This window comes from Cinclus cinclus, chromosome 4 (genome assembly GCF_963662255.1).
Source record: "Cinclus cinclus chromosome 4, bCinCin1.1, whole genome shotgun sequence".
Classification (NCBI taxonomy): Eukaryota; Metazoa; Chordata; class Aves; order Passeriformes; family Cinclidae; genus Cinclus; species Cinclus cinclus.
In genome coordinates, this window is record NC_085049.1 from 7,776,462 (window position 1) to 7,801,961 (window position 25,500).

The following is a 25,500-nucleotide window of genomic DNA, read 5'->3' on the forward strand; positions in this document are numbered from 1 at the left end:
CACCCACTAACTCTTCCACAGAATGAGAGTGGAAGAAGCTCCCTATGCAGTTTGTGCCATTTGCAGCTTTATGCATGCATAACCCAGTTCTCTCTTTGAGATCAAAGAGCCTGGATGAGGATTCAGCGAACTGTCCACCATACAGGAATCATTAGATTTCTTGATCACAAAACCACCCACATATTAAATAGAATGTTTTCAATTTTACTATATTCTTCTTGAGAAAACAGGACAAATTATAAAGTGTTCAAGATGTCAGTACACCATAGATTTATACAGAAATACATGTACTTAGTGGTGAACAGTTCAAGACAAAAAACAACATGAGCAGAGGATGCTGCTGAGAGATGAAGATGTTAATTGCATCTATGCTTCGCAATGGAGCATGACGGCTTTAGAGCTGTTAATAAGCCTGGGAAATGCAGCATTTCTACACAAGGCAATGCAAAGGACCCTTAGGACAGAAACAGCAGCTGCAAAGAGAGGAACAAGTAGCATCCACAAAATTTAACTATTCCTGAGATAAGTCATAGCCACAGTGTTGATGTTCAAGACCACAGAAACAAAAGTTACAGCTGAAATATTCAACAACTTTTCAACTGCGTGTATAATAAAATATGAACATACAAAGACCAAGTGAATTTTTGGTCCTGTGTAGAAAAAAAAATTACTACAGCCCTTTTTCATCAGAAAATATATCAAACAAGAGACCAATTACTTACTTTTATAAACAAGAAGGCAGAAAGGCTTCAGATTTTTGTGAAGACATTCATAAAACATCCCTGATCCTACCACAGAACACAGGCATGTCCCATTCACAAAAATGCTGGCTACTTTGGTCTGTAGCAGTATTAGGTTTGCTTAACATTTGGCAACCACTCAAATTTTGCTTATTCCGACTCCAGAAAAACAGCTCTTCTCACAAATTTACACATTTCTTTTATTTTCAGACTGCTACCTTCATCAGTTTTATGTTTCCACTGTTTGCAAGAGCAATTGAAGCATGTAAAATATCATGTTAGCATGGAATGGCAGCAGTCACTGGATTTTCGTGGTAAGTATCTCCAGAACAAGTTCATATTATTCAAAGAAGCCTTCATCAGCAGGAAATGCAGAGCTGTCACCAAATATATGGTGCTTGAAAGCTCTTGCAAATAAACAATGATTTTAATTTGCCAAAGATAGCTCAACATATTTATATGGCAATCTCACAAAGCAATACTCTGATTATTTTCAGCAACTCCTGCAAGCAATCTGCACAGTGAATATTTCTGACCAAATAAACACTTTCAGGTCTAGCACAAGAAGCAGAATAGAAAGTTAAGAACTCGAAACAGAGCCATGTCTAAAATAAAACTTCAGGTTTACCTCTGATGTTTGGAGAGGAAGTGAAAAAACAATGCAAGATTGAACAATAAATACAGGGGTAAATACAGGGATTATTGCAGCAAGTGCAGTGAGGCTGATGAATGAGGATGAATTGCACAAACTTTGTTAACTCTCTCTACACTAAGAGGATAATATGGATATGCTAACATGGCACATTTAAGTCTCATCTGTGAATTTTTCAATTAGCAAATAAAAAGGAAGGAACAGCAATACTTTTGGCATTAAAAGCAGACTTTATATAGTTTTTACAAAAATTCCTAAAGAAAAGCAATCTGACAAAGACGATGCTAATGTCAAATCACTGGCATCATGGATATTCTATTAAATGTTTCTTGTAGCCCTAACCTTATCTTATACTTGAATATTGACTATATTAGGGTTTTTCTTTTTTTTTTTGTGTGTGTGTAATGACTACATTTAGTATTTATATGATTGTTATAGAGATATGCACAATCTAGACTGTTAGTCCATAGCCCACCACTTGTATGTACAACTGGTGTTCTGCTAACTAAGTTTCATCTGCAGCAAAGAGATCTGTTGATTTGATGTTGATCTATTGATTTAATCCTAGCAAGTTAGAGCATATTTGTTTTCTGTGATTTCTGACTTCATAAAGGACAAAAAGTCCCTAACTAACCTAGTGGCTTTCTACAATGGAATGACTGGATCAATGGACAAGGGAAAAGCAACTTATGTATCTACCTTGACTTCTGAAAGGCCTTTGACACAGGAAATTGATCCATACTTACAGTGCCACATCCAGATTTGGATATTTGTGTAGTCTACGTTCCACTACAAATATTTTGTCCTATATACTTAATTTTTAAAAAATTCCACTTGCAGTGGAACAATGAAAAAGATAGCTAATTACAGTGTCTTAAATTGAACTAGCTCAGAAAGAGATATTTTGGAGGAGTTGACTGTGATACAGAGTGCTTCACAGTTTCTCTTTATGACTCTGTCCCAAGTAAAAATCTGATTAATTGTACACTAAAAACCTTGAACAGTCTCCAGGCAGGCAGAAAATAGGATATGCCAAAAATGGTTAAATCCAAAATCTTCCAGTGCACATACTTCAAAATAACTCAAAGCACAATTTTTTACCAATAAAAAGACTAAATCTAAGCATAATTGATCAAATAGGAATAAGACATTACAGCCATTTGTAACCAATGTGATCAAAGGCAGAAAATAAAGTTATAGTAGCAGTAAAAGGAATTTTAACATTATTTCAGTGCAGCAAGCAATACAGTCACATGAAGAAATATATTTGTAATAAGAGTGAAATAATTTCAGTTTGTGATTATTAAAATGAACTCTCAGTCTCAAAAACTTCTTAATGATTGCAAATCCATTGACACAGTACATTCTATCCACTGTTTTGTGGGAAAAGGTTAGCAAAATACAACTGCAAGGAGCTACACAGTACAAGGATTTAATTTAATACATGACAAAAAATGGGCAAAACTAAAAATGAATAACATTTTCCAACTAAATATTATTAACTTAAAGACAGTTGAATATATTTGGAAACCTCTGACAGACTGAAAGCAATGCCAATCAGCAAGACTGGACCAGGATGATGGATATTGTTGCCTGGCTGCTGACCCTGCAATTCGTGTGACAGGCACAAAACCACACAGAATTAAGAAGCAATAATAAGTCTTTGAGTATAACATAAGTGGAGATTAAGACTTACTGAAATTTGTCAGCCACTAAAGCACACAGAGTAAAAGAGGAATATTTTGCTGCTCAGTGATTTTCATAAATATTTTAATAGCTTATAAAACTTGAACTGTTTTTGCTTCACCTGTCTTTTAAAAATAGTCCTAACATTATAATTCATACTAATCATCTAGGTTCAAAATTTTCCTCATCTTCATTTTGTCTGTTCTTTATGAAGCAAGACTGTTTTGCACATGGACTGGACATTAGCCCTACAGTGCATTAATCCTGAGAGATCAGAAAAAATTATGAACTGGAGTTAAACCAGAGGATTATTCCCTTCCAGTCAAGTGTTACTTGCTTCACCCTTGATTTGGTGACAGAAATTAAGAATTAATGTGAAATTGGAATAATGATATTGCTTAATCCGAGAAGCATGCTGGTACACAAAACCTTGCAAAAGTAATTACTGTGTTTGATACAGTAGGTAATTTTTCAAAAGATTCATGCAGTGAAACTTATTGGTACTAAAGCTGTTCCAATTATGAAGAGAGAAAATATTGATTAGAAGCCTCTTGCAGTGACAAGAAACAAGTTTGAAGCACTTAAATTCTCAGTTTCTCAAGAAAATTAATGAAGTTAACATTAGTCCTGCTATTTTAATGGAGGAAATAATGAGGACAGGCCTTACAACTGCCATTGCTGACAAAGGCTAAACCAATTTAAATATTTTAAGAAAAGTACTTGGCTAATTAAGAGCATTACCAACTAGTACTCCTTTATGTTACTTTGAGATGTTAGTAGATAGGATTTTTTTTCTAGTTTTAAAAAGGCAATAAATAGATAAGCAACTAATTCAGAAAGATGTCCCCTTGGTAAAGGGAATGGGGAGTTTCATGCTATTTCAGTGGTAAGCTAGGACCTGCTATGGGATAACTCAGCTATCATGTATCAGTTACTTGATGCAGCACCAGAATGCTTGGAGAGGCATAGGATCACTGGTTGTCTGTCTGTCTGTCATTTTATCTACTTGCAAATTCAGTGAGTACTGATTAGAACAATTTTTACACTCAAACAAATGAAATAGGCTATTGTAGAGAATCACAGAATCAAAGAAGGTCTTGGGTTGGAAAGGGACCTTAACGACAATCTAATTCCTCCCTGCTGTGGGCAGGGACACTGCCACTAGATCAGGTTGCTCATAGCCCCATCCAGCCTGATGTTCCCTTGAACACTTCCAGGGATGGGGCAGCCACAGGTTCTCTGGATAACCTGTTCTGTGCCTCACCACACTCACAGTAGAAAAACTTCCTCCTAATATCTAATTTAAATGTAAGCTCTCAGTTTTAAGCCATTTCCCCTTGCGCTGTCACCTCATACTCTTCTAAAAAATCTCTCTCACACTTTTTTGTAGGCTCCCTTCAGGTACTGGAAGGCTGTAACTAGGCCACCCTGAAGCCTTCTCTTCATTCTTATGAAGAAAATAACTTTGATTTATAACCAGTGCAAAAACATATACTGGACAACAATGCATTCTCTGGAAGAAATAAAAAAAAAACAAACCATCTAGTAAACCTAATAAGGTTTGTAGGAATTAGAAAGTTAACATTTTATCACTGGCAAACCCAGTAAGAAATTTTTCCTATAAATTTCCAAAGTAAATAATTAAGCCATATGAATAACTGTCCACATAAGACCTAAGAACCTTCTTCCTTACTAAAACTAGTGTGATCAATCCACTAACAACTGAACAGACAGAGAGGGGAAAATTTATATTGCTGGATTAATATTTACCGTGGCGCCACATTCTTGAATTCTGCTTCAGGGATTTACACTCACTTGCATCCCCATCTTTATTTGTACTTTTTATAAAAGCTGATGACAGACAGATATTATGGTACAATGAAAGAGACCCATAAAAATTAAATTAGAAAAGATATACAAAACCCTAGACACAGGCAAAATGCATCATACATGGCCCTGTAAACCCACTGGTGCTGTATAGTAATAGCTACAGTTATTAAGAAAATACTTTAAAATGAAATAAGTAAGAAGTAAAATAATCCCAAGATGAGCAGTGTCAGACAGTGCTGGCCTCTGGCTCTGGCACTATGAGCAGAGGCAGTACTTTCTAGTAGACCTAACATTATGAAGTTCACTATATTGCATAAACCAATGGCCTTATCACCCTATTATATCCAAGGTCCATTTATTTCAGCCACTCTGAAAGTGATGATTGTTTCATACTCTCGTTTTCAAGCAATCAGTGCTGTTTAATCCTCAGCTGTGCGAACCTCCTTTTTAAACCTACAAACTTAGCTAGTTGTCATGGCCAGGTGCTACATACTCTGGATCAGATGGCCCTAAACTCTCCTCTTCCCAGGTCTCTTTAACACAACCTTGAAGCCAGTGATCCAGAAATTTAGGCTTAATACTGCACTTCCTTAGAAAGCAGCCACAAGTCCACTTTATAATTTTTCAGTTGAGGGGCTTGTATTCTCCTTAAATGCTTGACCAACTTCAGGAAAGTAAAGAGCAGCTCTTCAAGGAACTCACCTATACAACCCCCCAGGAAACTTTCTTCAGGGACAAGGGAACAGACAAGAGGTGGCAAAATTTTAATGATATCTTCATAGAGAACACAAATTAGTGATCCCCAAGAAATTTGGGAAGGAGGGCAGGAGATGGGAATGACTGAGTCTGGACCTGCTGGTCAAGCTAAGAGCAAGAAGTATATTTGTGCACAGGCAAAGGAAGCTAGGACAGGTAACCTGGGAAGAGTATAAGGATGCAGTCCAGTTGTACAGGGATGCGGGGGGTAAGGCCAAGGTGACGTGGGAGCTGGACTTGGCAAGGGATTCAAAGAATAAGTGGGAGGGGTTCTTCAGGTGTGCAGGGATTTTTTACAAGAGCATGTAGTGACAGAACAAGGGGGAATGGCTTCAAACTGAAAGAGGGCAGGTTTAGATTAGACATTTGGAAGAAATTATTTACTGTGAGGGTGGTGAGGCACTGGAGCAGGGTGCCCAGGGAAGCTGTGGGTGTCCCATCTCTGCAAGTGTGGAAGTTGGGTAGGGCCCTGAGCAACCTGGTCTAGTGGAAGGTATCCCTCCCCATAGCTGGGGGATCAGAACTCAATGGTGCTTAAGGTTCCTTCCAACCCAAACCACTCCATGATTCTATGAAGTGAAAGCTTTGTCCCTTTAACAGAAGCTTTTAATCAACCGGATACTGGCAGAAAACATCCTGAACATCTCCTTCAGTTTCTAATTTAGAACCACGGAGTGCATCATCAGCTATGCAGCAGGAAAGCTTACTTGGGCTTTGAAGTACTCATCTGCTCTGTTAACATACAGACCATATAGACTACATAGCAAAGCAGTGTACCAAGGATGATGAGAGGGGAAAAGCAAGCAGAGGGAAGATGACTTCCAAGAAAGATAGGGCTGGAACTCCAGGAACAGCCCTTCTTCTGAGGAAATCCAGATCTTCTCTGGCCTCCTCCAAGAAAAGCATAGTTTCTAGCCACCTTCGTATAACTTAAAACACCCACAGGATCAAAGGATCCCTAGACCATTTACTACTGCATTAGAAGTATTCCCACCACTAGGTGTCAGCCTAATTTAACAGATGCACACATTTCTTTAAATAAAATTTCATTTTATTTATTATTGTTACACTTTAATCTTTTAACTACATAATGGAAATATTAATACATATTTATATAATGCATAACATTATATAAATGTTATAACTTATACATACACTTACAATACTCAAGCTAACTTCAAGGAACGCACCTAATGACAATTTCAAAAAAGCATGTCAAATACCTAAAATCTTTTTGAAACTCAAGTAGAGCATCTGCTTTCAGAAAGGTACATTTCATAGAATTGTTTAGAGTGGAGAAGTCCTTTAAAACCAAGTTCAATCATTAACCCAGCTGTCATTAACAATGGTCCTAAGGGCCACAACACCATGTCTTTTAAATATCCCCAGGGAGGGTGAATTAACTACTTCTCTGGAATGTCCATTCCAGGGCTTGACAACCCTTTTAGGGAATAAATTTTTCTCAATTTCCCATCTAAACCTCCCCTCACACAGCTTGAGGACATTTCCTCTTGTTCTATCACTTGCTACTTAGGAGAACTGACCGACCCCCACCTGGCTACAATCTCCTTTCAGGCAGTTGTAGAGCACGAGATCTCCCCTGAGTCTCTTTTCCAGGCTGAACACCCCCAGCTCCCTGAGCTGCTCCTCATCAGACTTGTTCTCCAGACCCTTCCCCAGCTCCATTGCCCTTCTCTGAACTCACTCCAGCACCTCAAAACCTTCTTGCAGTCAGAGGCCCAAAACTGAACAAGGATTTGAGGTGTGGCCTCACCAGTGCTGAGTACAGAGCAATTGCTGCCCTGGTCCTGCTGGTCACAGTATCTCTGATCCAGGCCAGGATGCCATTTGCCTTCTTGACCACTTGGGCACACACTGGCTCATGTTCAGCTGCTGTTGACCAGCACCCCCAAGTCCTTTTCCACTAGGTAGATTTCCAACCACTCTGTCCCAGACTTCAGCATTCCACTGTTGAGGGGTTGTTGAGACCAAGTGCAGGACTCAGCACTTGAGCTTGTGGAACCTCACACAATTGTTCTTGGCCCATCAATCCTCTCCAGCCTGTCCAGTGTCCTCTGTAGAGTCTTCCTACCATCCAGCAGATCAACACTTCCACTTTGGTGCCAACTTGTCACAAACTGACAGGAAGCACTTGATCCCCTCATCCAGATCATTGATAAAGGTATTAGGGCTGATCCAAATACTGATCCCTGGGGAACATCCCTTCTGATCAGCCACCACCTGGATGTATCACCATTCACCACGACTCTCTGGGCTCAGCCATCAGCCAGTTTCCTACCCAGAAAAGAGAGTGCCTGGCCACATCCATTTGGAAGCTGTGAAGATGATATACCTTCACATACAGAGAGCAGTGAACAAGTATGGGACTATGGACAATACTTAATCTTTTTATAATTCAAATCCCTCATAGCTAAAATGACAGCTGAAAAGGTTGAGGTAGAATACCTGCTCTGCCACTGTTTTCTGAAGCAATGAATTCATTAACACCACAGAGCCCCTGCTGGTTAAACATAAAAGCAGACAGACCATTTATCAGCATTTTGTCCAGGGTGAATCAAATAACTGTCATATCACTTCTGAACAGGCTCTGTCTGAGCACTTTCTGTCATTCCAATTAACACCACCCCCTCTCCAGCTGCAGGGCTAAAACACACAGAACAGGGACATAACACTGGAAAGAATATTTATTCAGAGTATTATGCCTTCAGTGATAAGTATGCATGGGCTTTTCAAAGCAGATTTCAAAACCAAAAAAAAAAGGTGGTTGAAAATTTAATTACACGAGACTTTATATTTTCCTCTCTAGGGGAAGCATGATGAGACAAAACTGAATATGAAAAAATGGACCTGACATTGTTCTGTCAGGAATAGCTTGCAAGGAGAGTCCCCAGGCAATACCTAACACAGCTTCTGCAGGCTCACCAGGTGGTGTAAAGCACTGCAAATAAAATAAAGGGAGAGCAGGAAGGGAGGGGGAGGAACAAAAGACAAACAAACAAAAAAAAATACCTCAGAAAACAAAACCAAACAAAAACCCATTCAGAATCTCCCCCACAAAAACCCAAATTCATTCTCACATACACTTCCCCCAACAAAAACAAACAGAAAGAAAATCCAGAGAGAGCTCCACCCCCCAAAAAGCCCAACTGAACTAGCAATGATCCAGGGAAAAGAACTGCTCCAGAAAAACACTTTCCTTCCCAGCAACTCAGAAACAGCCTACAGTCTTTCCTTGCACACAGCCTCCCTCTCCTGTCAAAAAGATGAAGTTACAGTTCTGAAATATACTTGTATCACACTGCAACATACAGCCCTTTCACAGCTGACCCAGAACCTCTCTGTATCCTGATATCTCACTCTATAAGCACTATAGAACATCTAAATGAGTGTCAACACCAAAGCTAGGAAGGGTGAAGAAGTGAGGGACCTGCTACACAGCTGATAGCAAAAGCCAATCAGAGATGGCTAATATCAAGGACAGACAGAATTAAAACATGAAGCAGAACATTTAATGAAAATGCATGTAGCCAAGAGAGGGAAACGGGCCCAAGACAAGAAAATGATTTTCAGAAGAGACATTAGAGATGACTGAGAACAAGAGGCAAAAAATAGCCCCTTCACAACCCAAATCAATTTGGAGCTCCAACCTGGATTTAATTTCTAAAACAAAACCTAGGAATGGGATGAGCTTTAGATCCAGACATGGGCCATAACTCAGACCAAAAAAAGTTCTTGTGGGTCTTCTGGTGTTTCCTAGCAGCTTGCCCCTTCCTTTGCAGCCTTACTCCAACAGAAGCTCCTACCCCAACCAACTTCTACACGGAACTAAAACAAAGTACAATTACAGTAGACTCAAATCTAACACCATCTTCACTTATAAAGCTTCTGTAAGGATCAATGCATCCTCCATTAATACATAACATTACACTGATTTCAAGAAAATACAACTATATGCATTGTACACTGGATAATGAGGCCATAGAAATTGCTGTATGATGTGTATGACGTGGATGACCGCATGAAGTGGAATTACAGCCTGTGGCCAAAAAGAAATAGAGTCCCTGTCCTTGGAGGTGTTAATAAAAAGACTTGATGTGACACTTAGTGCCATGGTCTAGTTGACAAGGGGGTGTTAGTCATAGGTTGTACTCAATGATCTCAAAGGTCTTGTTCAACCTAGTTAATTCTGTGACCCTGTACAGTCTTTTCAAACTGCCTGCATATAACAACACAACATGCTGCAGCTGACAGAGAACAGAAAACTGAGATCCAACAGAAAAAGAACAAATTGTTTAAATTAGTTAAAGATCTGGAGCCCTTTGTTGTGGTCTTCATAGTAAGCCATCCACACTCACTGACAGAACATTAGAAAGAGGTCAGAAATATATGAACTTCCAGAGCAGAAAATCATGTAAGAGGTGCTCCAGAGGTAAAGTCCTTTGCACTTTTCTCATGCTCTGATAAGAATGACATTCAGACAACTACACTTTATTATCAGAGCTCAATTTTCCTGCCAGACATCAACACAAAACAGCTCATTACAACCTCTAATCGCTTCTACAGATTATACAATGGTTTGAGTTGGAAGGGGACCTTGAAAACCATGTCACTGCCATGGGCCAGGATACTTTCCACCAGACCAGGTTGCTCAGAGCCCCATCCAACCTGGCCTTGAGCACCCCCAGGGATGGGACATCCATAATTTCCCCAGGAAGCCTGTTAGAGTACCTAGCCAACCCGAGTAAAGAATTTTTCCCTTAGTATTCAATCCAAGCTTACTGTTTTTGAATTTGAACCCATTCTCTTCATTCGTTCTGGGGAAGATATATTAATACCTTCACTAGATTTTCCTAGAAAAATCCAGGAAAACCACAACATAGATACTTATCAAAACTACTTCATTCTTTCCATTTTCCCTTTTGTCTAACTAATTAATATGCTTCAGAAGACTTTTGTCAAACTCTACCAGACTTCCAGAGACTTAGCAGAAGCTGGCATCCTCTCCAACCAGCACTCCAGAGAACTTTTACCTGCAGAGGAATGAACCTTGGGAGACATGTTGCAAGATTAGTGTTTGAGACACCTGATCTCCAGAAGCTAGGTCCTGTATTTATTCAGGACCCTCAGAAACACCAGCACAGTTTTTTTATTATTTGCCAACATAAGTGGAAAGAAGAGGAAACGTTAACTCAGAATCAAGCTGTCTTGCTGAGGAATCTACAATTGCAACAAATTATTTACTGAAGGAACTACAAGTGATCCAGGACTTTGAGCCAGCAGCCAGCTGGAACAAGTAGGAAGGCTTCAACTACACAATATTTACTAGGAAAGCGGGTAGAAGATACAGACTGAAGATTTCAGACATCTGTGGTTTCAGGCAAGAGTAATGTGGTGGGGGCCAAAAAGGACTGTGGTGGGTTGACCCCATCTGGAAACCAACTCCTCAGCAAAGCCACTCTCTAACTCACCTCCTTATCTAGAGGTGGGAAGGAAAACAGCAAAAGGCTCATGGGTCAAGATGAGGACAGGGAGAGATCACTCACTAATCACCATTACAGGCAAAACAGACTCAACTGGGGGAAATTAGTTTATTGCCAAACAAATTAGAGTAGGGCAATTAGAGATGGAAATTAAATCTTGTAACACCTTCACCTCACCCCTCCCTTCCTCCAAGGCTCAACTCCACACCCTTGCCCAGGGCGCAGCCTTTCAGGGACAGATTACCTCTTAGGTACCCAACAGGGTCACAGATCCTCGCCCCCCCAAACCTCATCCAACCCTTAAACCAAAGCCACCCATTCCACGCGGCCCCCTGGCCGTTTTTTTACATCGAGGCACTGCCGGGCGTCCCCCGGGTGCCCCTCGGCAGCTCCGCTGGGCAGCGGTTCCGGCCCTCACTGTGAGGGGACGGCCCGCGGCTCTGTGCTGTGGGCCGGGCGCTTGCGCGAGGCCCGCGGGCGTTCCCCAGCCCTGCCCGGGGGCCGGTCCTGGCCGTGTCCATGGAGCAGCGCCGTGGGAGGGGCCGGAGGCCGCGGCAGGGGCGGCTCGGGAGGGCCGGGTGAGGCCGGCCGGGCGGCGGCACTGCGGGGCTGAACAGCGGGACAGGCCCGCGCCGCCCAGCCCGGCCCTGCGCTCGTCCCGCCGACCGGCGGATGGGCACAGAGAGGGCAGCGGGTCGGCCATGGCCAGCGGCGGCCCCGAGGAGGGGGAGGAACAAGCCCTGAGGAAGCTGGTCGTCCGGCTCCAAAACGTCCAGGAGAGGAAGCGGCTAGAGACGCTGGTGCAGACCCTGAGCGACCTGCTGGAGCTGGCGGCCCGGGAGAGCGGTGAGAGCCCTGCCCTGCCCTGCCCGGCTCCTGTCCCGGCCGCCGCCCGTCGCTAACGCGGTCTCTCTGTGTGTCTCTGTTCCCTCGCAGCTCCTCGGCTCTTCAGCGGCAAAAACGTCCACGTGCCCCTGCTGCTGGTGGTGGATCTGTACCCGGGAGCGGCGGGCGTGCAGCAGGTCAGGGGCCGGGCGGGCCGGGGGCCGGGGCCACTTCCCCTGGCCCGGCTGCGCTCCGCGGGATGAGCGAGCGCTCCGCCCTTCCCGGGATAAAAGCTCTTGTTCCGCTTGTTGATTTATCCTTAACTTGCTGTGTGTGTCTCCTGGGCCACTTCATGAAGTGCTCTGAGCTGTAGAAGGGCGCTGTCACCGCTGGCATTTAAAGGGACCAAGCGTTCCCACTTACTGTGGACGCCACTGGCTGCGTCTCTGTTTTTACCGGCAGAAGGAGGCGAAACAGAAAATAAAAATTAAGCCATATGAATACCGTGTAATGTAGGGTTCTAAATTACCGATAATGTTAGCTAATATAATTTTGACGTGTTCATATTGAATTTTGCCATGGTTAGACAAACTTCTGAAAAGCACGATTTTATACTATGAATTTCTATCTGTGTTGCCATATCCTTGAGACTTGTGCTAGCACAGTTTTTTTAAAGGAGGCGGGATGTTTTAGCTAAGCGTAAGTTCTGCAATTTAAGGTTCTGCATGCCTGCTCCTGTAATTTAACATTGGCCCATTTGGACTAGGTGTGGCACTTGCATAATTTGATGTTATACTTATGGTACAGCTGCCAGACTTGTCATATGAAACAGCTCCTTCCTGGCAGGCATATATTAAATTTCTGATTATGTTATGCATAGAGGATGTTTATAAACTCCAGATTTCTGTGCAACCCACTTGATTATTTTTCTTTTAATTATTAAGGCCATTTATATGGTTACAATATTTTGGGCATGTTTTGGGGTTTTTTCAATTCAGCTGGAAGGCAAAACATAAGTTATATTGCAAATGCCTCTTTAATAATAATAATATATTTAAAGGTTTTGGGGGGCTTTCTCTGTATTAGACCTTAGCTAGAGGTCAAAAGCCCAAAATACAGCTCAAGTATGAAATTGTATTTCTGTAGTGATTAATCTAAAATAACAGTGATCTCGGGTTTTCTTTGAAGACTAAATATCTGTGCGGTGTCTTATGATTTTACTTATTTTACTATTTGATTGTCAGGTTGTTAACAAATACAGCTATATGAATCAGCAATTATTTCAAAGATAAAACACATTAGATATTTAACAGTTTATAAAAGTTCTGCCAAGAAGTCTAAACTTGGAAGTAAAACATCAATCACAACAAGAAGTAGGTGTGGAGTGATAGCACAAGATTCTTAGAACTTCTTAGACTATAAGGAATATAGTGATTAATTTTCATCTTAACTCATTTAAAATACCTCATTCTAATGCAGAATTTAAAAGTTAATTTTAATCTTCTACCTGCCTACATTTGCAGTCATATAGTGTTTCAGTTTAGAAGTTCTGGACCTCTTTTACATTATTATGTTGTGCTGCAGTGTGAAATTCATAGCCAGTGCAAAGCTCAAATCCCATTCTTTATAAAATGTCTTGGGCAGCTCTTCTTTCACATTCACTTCTGCTGTTTACAAACATTCACACTATATAAGTAGAGCTCTGTCTTCTTTCTTCATTCACTGGTATTTGTAATCTTTGTAAATAAATTCTCACTTTACAGCAGTGGTGAAGTTATGAGGTCGTGATTTCAGTGCAGTCTCTTTGCACTATTAAGGATATTTTATTGAATAAGTAATCATCCTCCATTTACTTTTGGCACTATAAAAAAAATTGACTCATAGAAGAGAATAAACACAGTTAGAAACATACCTGAAATGAGAATTTTCTTTACCTCCCCTCCCTGACTGGTTACAAAGAATCATAGGTTGCTGCTGTTCCACTAACTTGCACAGGGTTAATTTGCCTACTAGATCAGTATTGCAAGTACTGGCCCAAGTCAGACTGCAGTCATAAACCCTGCAAGCTCCTTCAGAAATAGGAAGCTACTGGTGTGGAAAGCTAGTAGTTCCTGTAAGTAAAATATATGTCTTTAAGTAAATAGGGTAGTTTTCTGCAGTTTCTCTGGCAGTGATTGGAGCAGCTTAGAAACTCTAGAACAAAATATGAGTAAAGTTGAGTAAAGACCAGTCAGCAGAGCTGTATTGTCTTATGTAGTTGGTGGGACCTGATGTAATGTATGTTAATTCATGCTAGCAGCAAAAAGGATCTATCTGATTTCAGTATAATGAGTTTCAGTGCTGCTACCAACTCTTTCTGTATATAGGGACCTGTTTACGTCTTTATAAGGACATCTTTGTTTTATTTCCCTTCCCTGTAACTCTCAGGATTTCTTTTATTTTAAAGATCCTTGCTCTGTTACTTATCTATTACACAGCTAATAAGCTCTCTCTCATCTCGGGTTGTGATTTTCATATTGTAAAATAGACCACATATCACAGGTCAGATATTTCCATTGGTCTTCTCTGGTTCAACGTTCTGATAAGTGCTTGTCAGTACTTGCAGTCCTAACAATCCAAATAAAAATGTTTAATGGGAATATAAAATTAATCAGAAATAGTTAATACAGAAATGAATTTTCTAAAGTAATTAAGCAAGTTTTCATCAGATTCTAAATTTTATAGGGACAGTCAGAATGCTTTTATAAAGTGGGACTTCTAAAAGAAAATGTTTTCTAAGTTAATCAATTAATAGTCACCTCTGCAATGCTTTTGAAACTTGTACCTGATTTGACTGTCACCAATAAACTCTGTTTTGCTTGGAGTATGGAAAGCTGGGGAATTACATATCCTCGTCTTGGCTGATGGTTACTAGGACTATTCATTGTACCTACATTTAGTAAGGACTCGGTTACAAAGACCAGCCTGAATGTCCACAGTGATTTGTAGTCTCATGCAGGGCAAGGCAGCTTGCTATCCAAGGAAGAGAAGTGCTTGGAAATTTGCTCACAGTCAAGCTCAATCTGCAGACATTAAGGTTGTAATTGGCTTAAAACTTTTGTCTCTGCAAATCTAAACTGAAACAGAAACAAAATTACTGCAGATATGGACTATGCTCACACTGCAACTGAGTGTGTGAAAGCCAAATTCACAATTCCAGTCCCCAGGGAGCTACATCACCTTCTGCACACTCTACAAAGCTGTCAGGAAAGCTGCCTAGATTCAAGCTTTTGCTGTTCATGTGCATGACTCTACATTACCAGACTTGTAATTCCATGTCTCTAGTCTTACTGATTGCAGGGTTAGGGAGCATACACTTTGTATGAACTTTGCTGTTAAACTCTTTGGAGGTAGCCATTTACATTCCTCTTGTTGGCTGTCCCATCTTGACCTCTTTGCTTTACATAACTCTTGTGGAAAAGTGATCCAGTTGCACATAAAGTCTTTGTGACATATTATCTTCTGCCTTGACTCTAAAAGCACAGAGGCCTGCTTTCACTTTTTTATTTACTTATAGGCTCAAGGAAACTCATGTGCCTTGTTATAATTCCTTTTTGTAAAATCTGCTTCGTCTTGACTTTTGGCATTTCACAGTTCACTACTTTTCTTTCAATACAGAGGGATTTTGTTTCGTCAGTTATTTCTTTGTAAAAATTTTGCTTACTGCTTCCTCACTGCAGCCTATTCAGTCATATCAGCCTGTAAACATTCATAAGAGAGCAGATTTCTCCAATGCAGAAGATCAAAGAGGAGCATTTTTAGCTTTTGACATTATTTGCAGATGTTTGAAAGTCAAAGAATTTGCATAGTGTGAAACAGGTAGTTATTAAGAACAAATACATTGGGTTTAGTTGTCTTTCACTCCTTATGATCTCAAAACTTCTACTGCCTTCCTTACATTTTGAAAGCACACAGTACTGAGGGTTGATGGCAAGAATATGAAATGTATGGTAATTGTTTACATATCTCATCTCCATCTAAAACATTAGAGACCTTTAAAAACCTATACTTTATCCTTACAATTTGCAATTAAATTGCAAGTTCTTATGAAAACACACATTTTTCACTGAAGCTGAACCACCTGTAATAGTGCAGGGGTTTTCCCTGGCCAGTGATAACATGCCATAGTATGAGCACATCATATATTTCTGTCAGCAATAAAATTAACTTTGTGTCCTTTATCCTCAAGCAGTGCTGAAGCAGATTGAGAGTGATGTGTTCCTGCAAGCAATGCAATCAGAATCATTAGCATATGTTTTACTTCCATATTTTATTTTTCCATGCCATTTATCTTGTGTTAATTAATTTTTCCTTACTGATTTAGCTAGGTAAGAGAACAGCTGTCTTACAAAAGCCAAGGATATAAGAAGGTAATGTATAAGTTCCAAGCAGAATATCTCTTCTAAAATAGCTGCATTTTTGTTTTACAGATGGGCTGGTCACTTCTTTGTAAATTAATAGAGATTTGTCCAAGTACTCTGCAAAACATAGTTCCTAAGGATGTTGGGAAGGACTGGGAAGTACTGGGTGTTCACCAGTAAGTATTTTGTACAGAGTCTGCCAGAATGCTTGGTCATTTTGGCAGCATGTATATGCAATGAAATATATAAAGTTATTACATCAGCTTTTTTTTGTGCATTTCTTCAGCCTTCAGAATGTGACATACACAAACAGGGATCTTATCTATGTATTTAAATAGCTGGTGCAGAAAGTAAAGGAGATTGAACCAGGCCCTTTTTAGTGACACTCAGTGAAAGAATGAGAAGCAAAAGGCCCAAATTCAAATATAGGAAATTCCACTTACACATTAAAAAAAAAAATCCTAAGTAACCATTTTGGCAGAGGCAGTATTACCTGGATGTTTGTTTGTGTTTTTTTTTTCAAATGTGAAGAATTATATCCACAAATCAAAAGTAATGTAAATCAAGAAGAGGAGGTTTTGTCACACCTATTATTGTTGTCTTAAAGGTAAGTATTTACACTTATCACATCAACTACGTGTGAATTCAGTGGATACAGTTATCTTCAGAGAAAGGATGATTTGTTCTGTCTTTTTAGTAAATGGAGCAAATTGTTGTTTGGACTTGCTCAGCTCTCATCCATCAGCTGTCAAAGGAAGCCTAAGCAAGTGTTTTCTGGATGTCTGTGGTTAGATGGGATGAACCCCCACACAGGCTGGCTGAAATGTTGCCCAATAGCACAAATGCTAATTGTAGATGTAGGCATGATGCACGTGGGGGTTGGTTTGGGGGTTTGGTCAGGTGTTCTCTCTCTTGGACAGATTGGTGCCCTCAGGGCAAGCACTTACAACCTTATAACTCCTGATTCTGCCTCCACAGTCCTCACCACATCCTTCCTTGGAAAGATTGCTGTTGAAAAATAGCATGAAGATGCATTCTGATTTTTGGGGGGGGGGGGGGGGGTGTTTATTTATTTTATAATGGCTAGAATACATGGTCAGTAAGGGAATGAACTCCCTTGAAAAATGTGTTGACAGTTTATGTTGGAAAGCAAAAGTGATTTGGGTTGGTTTTCAGAAGCAAGAAATAACTGAGCTGAAGCTGCACATGCTAGTTACAATCTTTTTGACAGCTTAAAAGCTTGTTGATTGACTGAAAGTTATCCTGAGAGCTGGAGATACTGCTGCTCATTCTCAGGTCGCAGAAAAATTACTTTCTGGGACTGATCTTTCCCACAGCCTCCTCAGCATCCACGCAGCATGTGTAGTTAACAAAGCATCCTTTTCAAATTCAAACTTCACTGAAGATCTGATGATAGCATTGCTGTACACGATTCCTTCTCAGTACCAATATTTTAGCCAACTGTGTATCCCTCTCTGACATGTTGACAGTTTTCCTTGCTTTGGAGAAACTTTGTGGGGAAGTGGGCTCAGGCATTTCTGTCAGTGCCAAAGGCAGAGCAAGCCAGCTAAATTATGTCTCATGTTCCTTCGTCATGGATTGTACTAGAATTGCAGTGAATCAACACCATAATGAATCCACGCTGTTTACAGCAAGGCAGGAAACAGTTACAATAGAGAAGAAAAGGTCATTTTTTTTCCCCCTGGAGATTTTCCCTTTTGTGTAACTATTTTAGGAGAATAGGAATATTAAACTAGAAAACGCATTTCTTTCTTTTGTCTCTCAGCTATAATCCAACTTGACTACACTGCAGTTATATTTACAAATGGTAGTTTGCTATTGATTTAGGTGTTTTTGACAGACAGTGTAATCAGTAATTAAATAGTTGCTATCACTATGAAGTGAAAGAGAATTTCCTTCAGTGTATTTGCATTCTTCCCAGAAGCTTAAATAGACTTCATGAGATGTTTTGTAATCTCTTATGTTAAAACTTTCCTACCTTTCCAAGTTTAGAAAGGTTTAGATCCTTCTTCTTGGTTATATTTGAAATGGGAGGGAATTCTCTAAAGGTAAATTTAGCAAAATTGATGTTATAGCTATAACTGATGTTATACCTCTCATCAGATTTTGCCTCTTGTGTCTACTTTGGTCATCATAGCTACAACACTAGTGCTGCAACAGAGAGAGAAACTAGCAGCATCATAATATGAAGGGAAAACAGTGATACATTCATTCCATCTTACAAATTTAGACTTCAGCAAGGCAGACAACATCACTGCCAGAGCTGGGATATGAAATTTGGATGAAACTTCAAGTACTGCTTATGTTTTACAAGACAGGGCAAGAATAGCAACTAAAGTATCACAGACTACTGCACAATCTATTTTTATTATATTTTATGCATATTATATATGCAAAGAGTCACATTTGATTATTAATATTGCAGAATCAAGCTCTCTAAAATAAGGAAAACTAAAAAAAAGTTTCGTTTTTTGTGTATAAGTCTATGCATTTTAATTTAGTTTTTAATTGCAGTTTCCCCCCATTTTGGGATATTCTTCATTCAGTGTGATATCAATGCTTTTACAATTTTATTTTTTGGAGAGGTGTCACAGGTGTTTAGGGTTAGTTTGAGTAAAGTATGTTAACAATATCTACTGACTTTTAAGTGCCCAGTTTGATACACAATCTGAATTTTGCAGTACTTGGCATTGTTTGTCTCTCTCTGTTTAACAAGTCAGAACAGACTTACAGAAAGTACAGAGTGTGCAACTGGCAGTCTAGGAAATGTTTCTTTTTAGTGATTTGTCCAGCATCATGTAAGTGCTGTAGGGCTGAAATGTAGGGTAGAGTTCATCAAGATGCTGTTGAAGTTCTTCAGCTGGGAAACTGCTGCTTTTCTTCCAGCAAACCCTTGGTTGTTCAGTGTAACTGAGCTCTTGCTGCAAGCAGAGCAGTGCTGTGCTGTCCACACTCTGTGGTGCTCCACAGACCAGTGCTCTGAAGAGTAACCACCCCCTAAATGACCCTGCAGAATTAATTTATATAACTGACTAAAAATTAAAGTCAGTTGGATAAATTATACATCAGTATTTTAATGAACTATAAGTTCATTAAAATTATCAACTAATTATTAGCTAATACTTGAAATTGCAATATTACTTCATTTGTAACTTGAAAAAATATAAACTGAAATAAAATATTTTTTAAATTATTTGAGAGGTTCGTAAGCTTTTGCTAATTTCTGTAACTACTTTTTAAAGTATATGTTTGATAAAAAATCGTGTGTGTCAATATTGTCAATATTTCTTCAGCTATAACTCTTTCCCCCCCCCCCCCCCCCTTTTTTTTTTTGTCTTTAATTTTTAGGCAGATTCTTAAAATGCTTACAGTCCACAAAGGAAATATAAACCTTTCAGTAACAGGACTCAAAGCATTAAATCTACTCCTCATGTCAGGTATTGTGTGCTTTACTTTCCTGTTTCATCTAAGCCTTTAAAACACAGCTGATATGAAGTGACTGCACATGGCAGACTGGATTTTTTTTCTCTGTTTTACTCCATGAAGTCACTTGTCATTTATACTTGTGTACAAAATAATAAGAGTACTATTTTGCACCTTTTTTACCAGGTAAGAGTGAACTGTCTTTTGGTGGTAAAGTTTTAGAACATCATTACTTTAGTAAACTAAAGTTTTAGAGCATCATTGTAAAATGCTACCTTAATACATAACTTTGTCTTGGGTTATACAAAGTTCAGTTGAACTGTCAGAGTAAACTTAAGGACAGTATTAAAGAATTTTTGATTTACAGTGTTCCAGTGAAAATGTTGAGAAATAATCAGAGCAACATGTAATCTCTTCTGCTGTTCAGACATAATTGCTTTCCTGCTATTGGAAGAAGAAGTGGATGTGTTCTCCTTGGTGTTTAATGCCATGCACACCTTCCCTAAAAATGAAGAGATCCAGCAGCATGGATGCAAAGTGTTACACAAACTTTTTGAGAAAGGTATTTTGTCTTCTAGTTTCTGATGTTAGAAAAATGTGTAGATTGGGAGGGATGACAGATATTAATTTAAATGCAATAAATGAATTTTTGCATTCCAGATTGGTTTGTGCATTATGTCTGTTCTTAAATGAGCTAGCACAAAACAGACTTTCCAAGTGATGCCACAAATTCTATAAATTAGAGCAATGAATATGATATCTTTAAAAAAAGTCAAAATGTCCATTTCTGACTCCAGAGTTAACTGAAAAGGTGGATTTAACATTGGTCAGTAACTGGAATAAAGAATAGTGACATTTGAGTTTAATTCTCAAAAACAGGATTGTGCATTTAAAGGCTGGTAAATTTTAGTAACGTGAACAGTTCTAAAATGAAGCAAAATGTTTGTACTTTAGAAAATTACTTGGTTCTGCTTTTTACTCTGACAATGCTAAAAGGTGATCATGTGGCCATACAATATTCCCATTTATTCTGGAAAATTAAGTCACTGTGTATTGAATTTTTGCAGAAATCTCAGGAACTGTGCATGGTACTGCCAGAAATCCCCTTGCTTTGAATTGAATTTCTTGATTCAAAATAAATATTGAGAAATGCTATCACTCTGCTGTACTCCTTTGCTTCAAAGATTGGTTCTTTTTGGCGCCATTCTATATTGGTTTTTTTTAGTCTTTCTCCCACATGTGTGCTTGATATTATCTTCTCTGTTCCTTTTCCTGTGCCTAAATACTTTTGCCCTGCTGTATTTTCTCTTCAGTCTGCACAAAAGTCTGAACTTCTTATGTTTTCTGTGCATGTTTTTTGTAAGTGCCAGAATTTCAGAGATCTGGCTGCAGGTACAGACCTGCCTATCTTATTCTTGATGGCAGCACCAATGTGACAAATTCCTAGGCTGCTCCTACCTCATTTTCTCTACCTCTAAGTCACCTTGTCAGCTTTTGTTATGTGGATGTTTGCATAACCTTATCTTGAACCAGATTCAGGAAATAATTCTGCTTGTGAAATTTAAAAGGTGCTTTTTCTCATCCTGGGTCAGTTCCCTTATCTGGTTCATTGCACAGACAGACAGTTATGTCAGTATGAATAACAGGGGCCAGGAAGAGAAAAACCATAAGCCATTAAGTTATGATATTATTAAAGCATGGCTTTATGGAAAAAAGTTCATTAAAAAAAATTAAATAAAATCAGAGAATGTGAAATGGCATTCCCTGATTTTTTTTTTCTCACTGTATGCTTAGTTTTTCCCTCACTTATATACTGCCTTGGTTTGGACTATCTGTGGAAACTTGGTTTGGACTACCATTCTGTGAAATATGCTAAAAGACTTCTAAAATACAGATTCATAAGTAGCATTTAAAAGTCAGAACTCAATTACATAAAGTGTAAGCTAGAAAAAGGTGTTTATAAAGTAGCTCAGTTTTTAGTTAAAAAAGTCATAATCATGAAAGTAAATGAAGAGTACTTTACTTTCTGTGAAACATAGAAAATAAATATAAGGAAACTTGATAGAAACAGTTGTCTTTTCTCAGGATGTACCAGAGTAAGAATTATTTCCTCAAAACATACTGTATCTCTTGCCTTTCAATTTAGTTACAGAAGAGCAGCTGACTGAATTTGTTGAAAGCAAAGACCATATGATCATACTGAAAGTATTTAAAGAGTTTCCAGAGAAAGAAGAGGTGATTCTTCCTGCACTTTATTCATTACATTCCTTAGCTGGTCCATGTAAGTATTTGAAGATATTTTCAATTCCTTTTCTCCCAAAGATATTTTCAATTCCTTTTCTCCCACAGTGTGCATCAGCTCGTGCTTTCTGTTATTGAAAGAAGTGATCTTAGTGTGATTGCAAAAAATCATTGAGAACTGGTTGGGGCTTGCCAGAAAATCACCTTCCTGTTTTCTTTAGGAAATCCTTTTTTTTTGTTTTTTTTTTTTTTGTTTTTTTTTTAAATAGGGTATGTTTTATATTCAACCATTAAAGCAGGAATCTCTCCTAAATAACAATATATATTTTCTTCCACTTGGAGTAAGTGGTAGCAAAGATGCTTATCATGATTTCAGAGACTGAAGTTCAAGACCCTGCCCTGTTATCTTTTATTACTTGAAACAACAAGATATATTTATTGACTAAATAAATCTTCGAAAGAGTTCAGGTCGCAGATGAAGAATATTCTTGGCAAAGTCTGTCCCATGAAGGGAAAATTGCCTGTACAAATTTGGTGGCCAGACTTGGGAAAAGATATCTGAGTTCAATCAGCTGCTGTGGTCGTTCAGTGGTGGCTGCAATGGCAAGCACTGGTAGCAATGTGCATGTGGTAGTCTTACAGTGTCCACAGGTGTTGTGCAGTAAGGCTGGAAGAAAATGTCTTTGTTATCTCTTGTCTTCTGATAGCAGCAGTCCCTGTTCTGTGCAAAATCAGATCCCGAGAAATGTGTTTGATGGCTTGTGTCAATTTGTTGACATCAATCTGATCTTGTTGACACAGAGGCCGCTTTTGTCAGCTTCCTGCTGACAAATTTTGGGAAGCATAGAGCAGGGTTCTGCTCTCCATGTCTTTCAAGAGTGGCATAATGTACCTCCTGTAAATGTGTTTACTTACAAAGTCTTGCTCATGCATCTTGTCTGACTCTATAGGAACTGTGCTGGCCCCATGAACGCCTACTGAACAAGAACTAGACTGGAGTGTCCCGCATTACATCAGACTCCAAGCTATCTAGTTCCTGCTTCTAAAAATTCTTGCTGTTCCAGTTTGTGTTCAAAAAGTTTAGTATTCCTTGAGTCAGAATTAATTTTGCTCTAGCCCAGAAGTTACTGCTGTTTTCTAGGGAAGAGGATGCCAGATTTTGAGTCCTTTTCAAAGCAGTAAATAGTTAAAGTGTAACAAGAGAAGGCATGAAAAAGACCTGCTCTAAAGTAGATATTTAATACTCTCATTTCTAATATGAAAGATTGAAAATAGCCAGAGGAGCAGAGACTACTTGCACATGAATGTGCAAAGCTGGAATTCATACTCTTAGTTGGTGACATTTCTCAAGAACGCAACAAAATATATTCCTTCAAGGCCACCATGGAGAAGATAATTCACTCTAACTTACCCACTAGCAAAATATGTCCCCATACCCTGAAGTTCTAGTGTCTATTCTGAATGAGTACCTCACTATGCCTTTTTTCATTAATACATACTTCAACTCAGTTCTGACTTATGTCATAAGAAATTGCATGATAAGGGTTTATTCCAGTGCTGTACAAGAACTCTTAAATCTCAGTAGTGTTTATGGCATGAGAAAAATGCTTTGCTGCTGCCTGTCCTCCAAAGTGGAGTGGTGGATCACAGGATGTTACCAATCTAAATGGCATGCATAGGGAGCCAGCCAGCCTTGGGCTCTGTTTGGTAGGGAGAAATTCACCTAGCCCTAAAACAGCTGGGATGAGGTGCAATACAGAGTGCTCAGATCTCATCATCAGGTGTTGAGAGAGCCTAGATCAACAAGTTTTGGTGGTTAAGATTAAATGAGATCTGTTCCACCTCTTTTTCCTTAACTTGTTCTGGGAAACAGTGACTCCCTGCAGATGTGGCATTGCTTGGATCTTGCAGATTTCAACATGCAGTTCATTCTGCTGTCTCCATAGTGGTCAGTTTTGGAATCATCTGGTTATTTTCCTATATTCTTAAATATCACCTTTGAAATCATAACTTACTGTGGAGTGATGCAGTACTGTCTTGTGGAATGTGTGTTTTCAGCTGAGAATGACATGATAAATCACTGTCATATTAAAGCATTGTGAAAAGTACCCTCCTTCATTATCAAATAGAGTGCTTCAGAAATGCCTCCCACTCAGAGCTTGCTTTTGTATCCAGTAGGTTGTCATTATTTAATATTTAGAGGTGTATTATTTTAAAGGTTTGCTGCTCTTTTAAAAAGGGTAATTGCCTTTATTAGTACTCTTGTGAATATTTATCTTATGTTGTACCCAGGGTAGCCAAGCTGTTCAAAGAACAATTAAGAAAATGTATAGACCTCAGCAGAGTAATTATAACTCCCTTGGAGTTGGTAGCAGGACTCCCTTTCATTGATTTGGACCAGGATTTTGGCCAGAATTTTTTGGGTTCGTATTCTGTCTCATACCCTGGATAGAAATACTACAAGGATGCTTACATACACTGTATTTTATCTACTATGTTGCTGTTTTGCCTGAAATTACAGTATGTGGGATCACTCTGTCTTCAGTTGGAATGGATACATTCTGTCTTTGTGTGGGCTCATGTGATTGTCCTGTTGGTTTCTGTATCTGGCCTGAGTAATAAACAGTAAGCAGGGTGAGAGTGACCAAGCTCTGGCACAGTTTTTTTGGAGGGTCTGTGAAGTTTCCATCCTTGGAAATACTCAGAAGCCATCTGGACAACCTGCTGTAGGCAGCCCTGATTGAACATGTGGGTTGGACACTGTGACCTTTTAGCTGTTCCTTCCAATGTCAATCTTCTGTGATGCTGTGAAATACAAGGTGTGCAATGACTTTCAAAATATTGCAGGAACATTAGATGAATATTTCAGTACCCTCAGTACACAACACGTATACAGTAGAACTTGTTTATATGAAAATAATAACTTCCTAACTTGCCCCCTAAAAAAAAGAAGGAAAATTCAGAAATGCATTATTGAATAAACAACTACAGAATAAATTTTATGAGAAAAAACTTTTAAATTGTTTCTTAATTTTATGCCCCTGGGAATATTATTGAAATACTGTAAAATGTGTAGTTGATCACAATCACATTAGAAACACCATTTTTAAGATTGATATAAAACAGTTCACATTTAAGAAAAAAACTGCCTAAGATTAGTTTGGGAGGAGGTTTCTGTTACATGGCCTGATATAGAAAGGGAGAAAACCAAAAATGTTAATCTGAATTTTGACTGCACATGGAAGACCAGTGGCTAGATAGGAAGAAAAATCCTAGCACTTAATTACCATTCTCGAGGTTTTAATGAATAATTTCCTAATGCTCATTGTCATTTATGTCTTCTATGGCCATGTCAAAAAATAAAGCCACCTTTCTTTCAAGATGCAAGACCAAAAATTGCTATGTAGTCACAGTTCTCTAAATAG

General features: G+C 39.1%; 1 protein-coding gene across 1 annotated transcript in view; it reads left to right on the top strand.

The window, feature by feature from the left end:
* Positions 1 to 11,749: 11,749 nt before the first annotated feature.
* LRRK2 (leucine rich repeat kinase 2) overlaps positions 11,750 to 25,500 on the top strand; it is a 63,635-nt gene continuing 49,884 nt past the window's right edge. The window contains exons 1-6 of the mRNA XM_062491600.1: positions 11,750 to 12,011; positions 12,102 to 12,187; positions 16,460 to 16,566; positions 19,760 to 19,848; positions 20,262 to 20,396; positions 21,981 to 22,119. Coding sequence (XP_062347584.1) covers positions 11,867 to 12,011; positions 12,102 to 12,187; positions 16,460 to 16,566; positions 19,760 to 19,848; positions 20,262 to 20,396; positions 21,981 to 22,119 — 701 coding nt within the window. The 5' untranslated portion in view covers positions 11,750 to 11,866. The remainder of the gene's footprint in view (positions 12,012 to 12,101; positions 12,188 to 16,459; positions 16,567 to 19,759; positions 19,849 to 20,261; positions 20,397 to 21,980; positions 22,120 to 25,500) is intronic.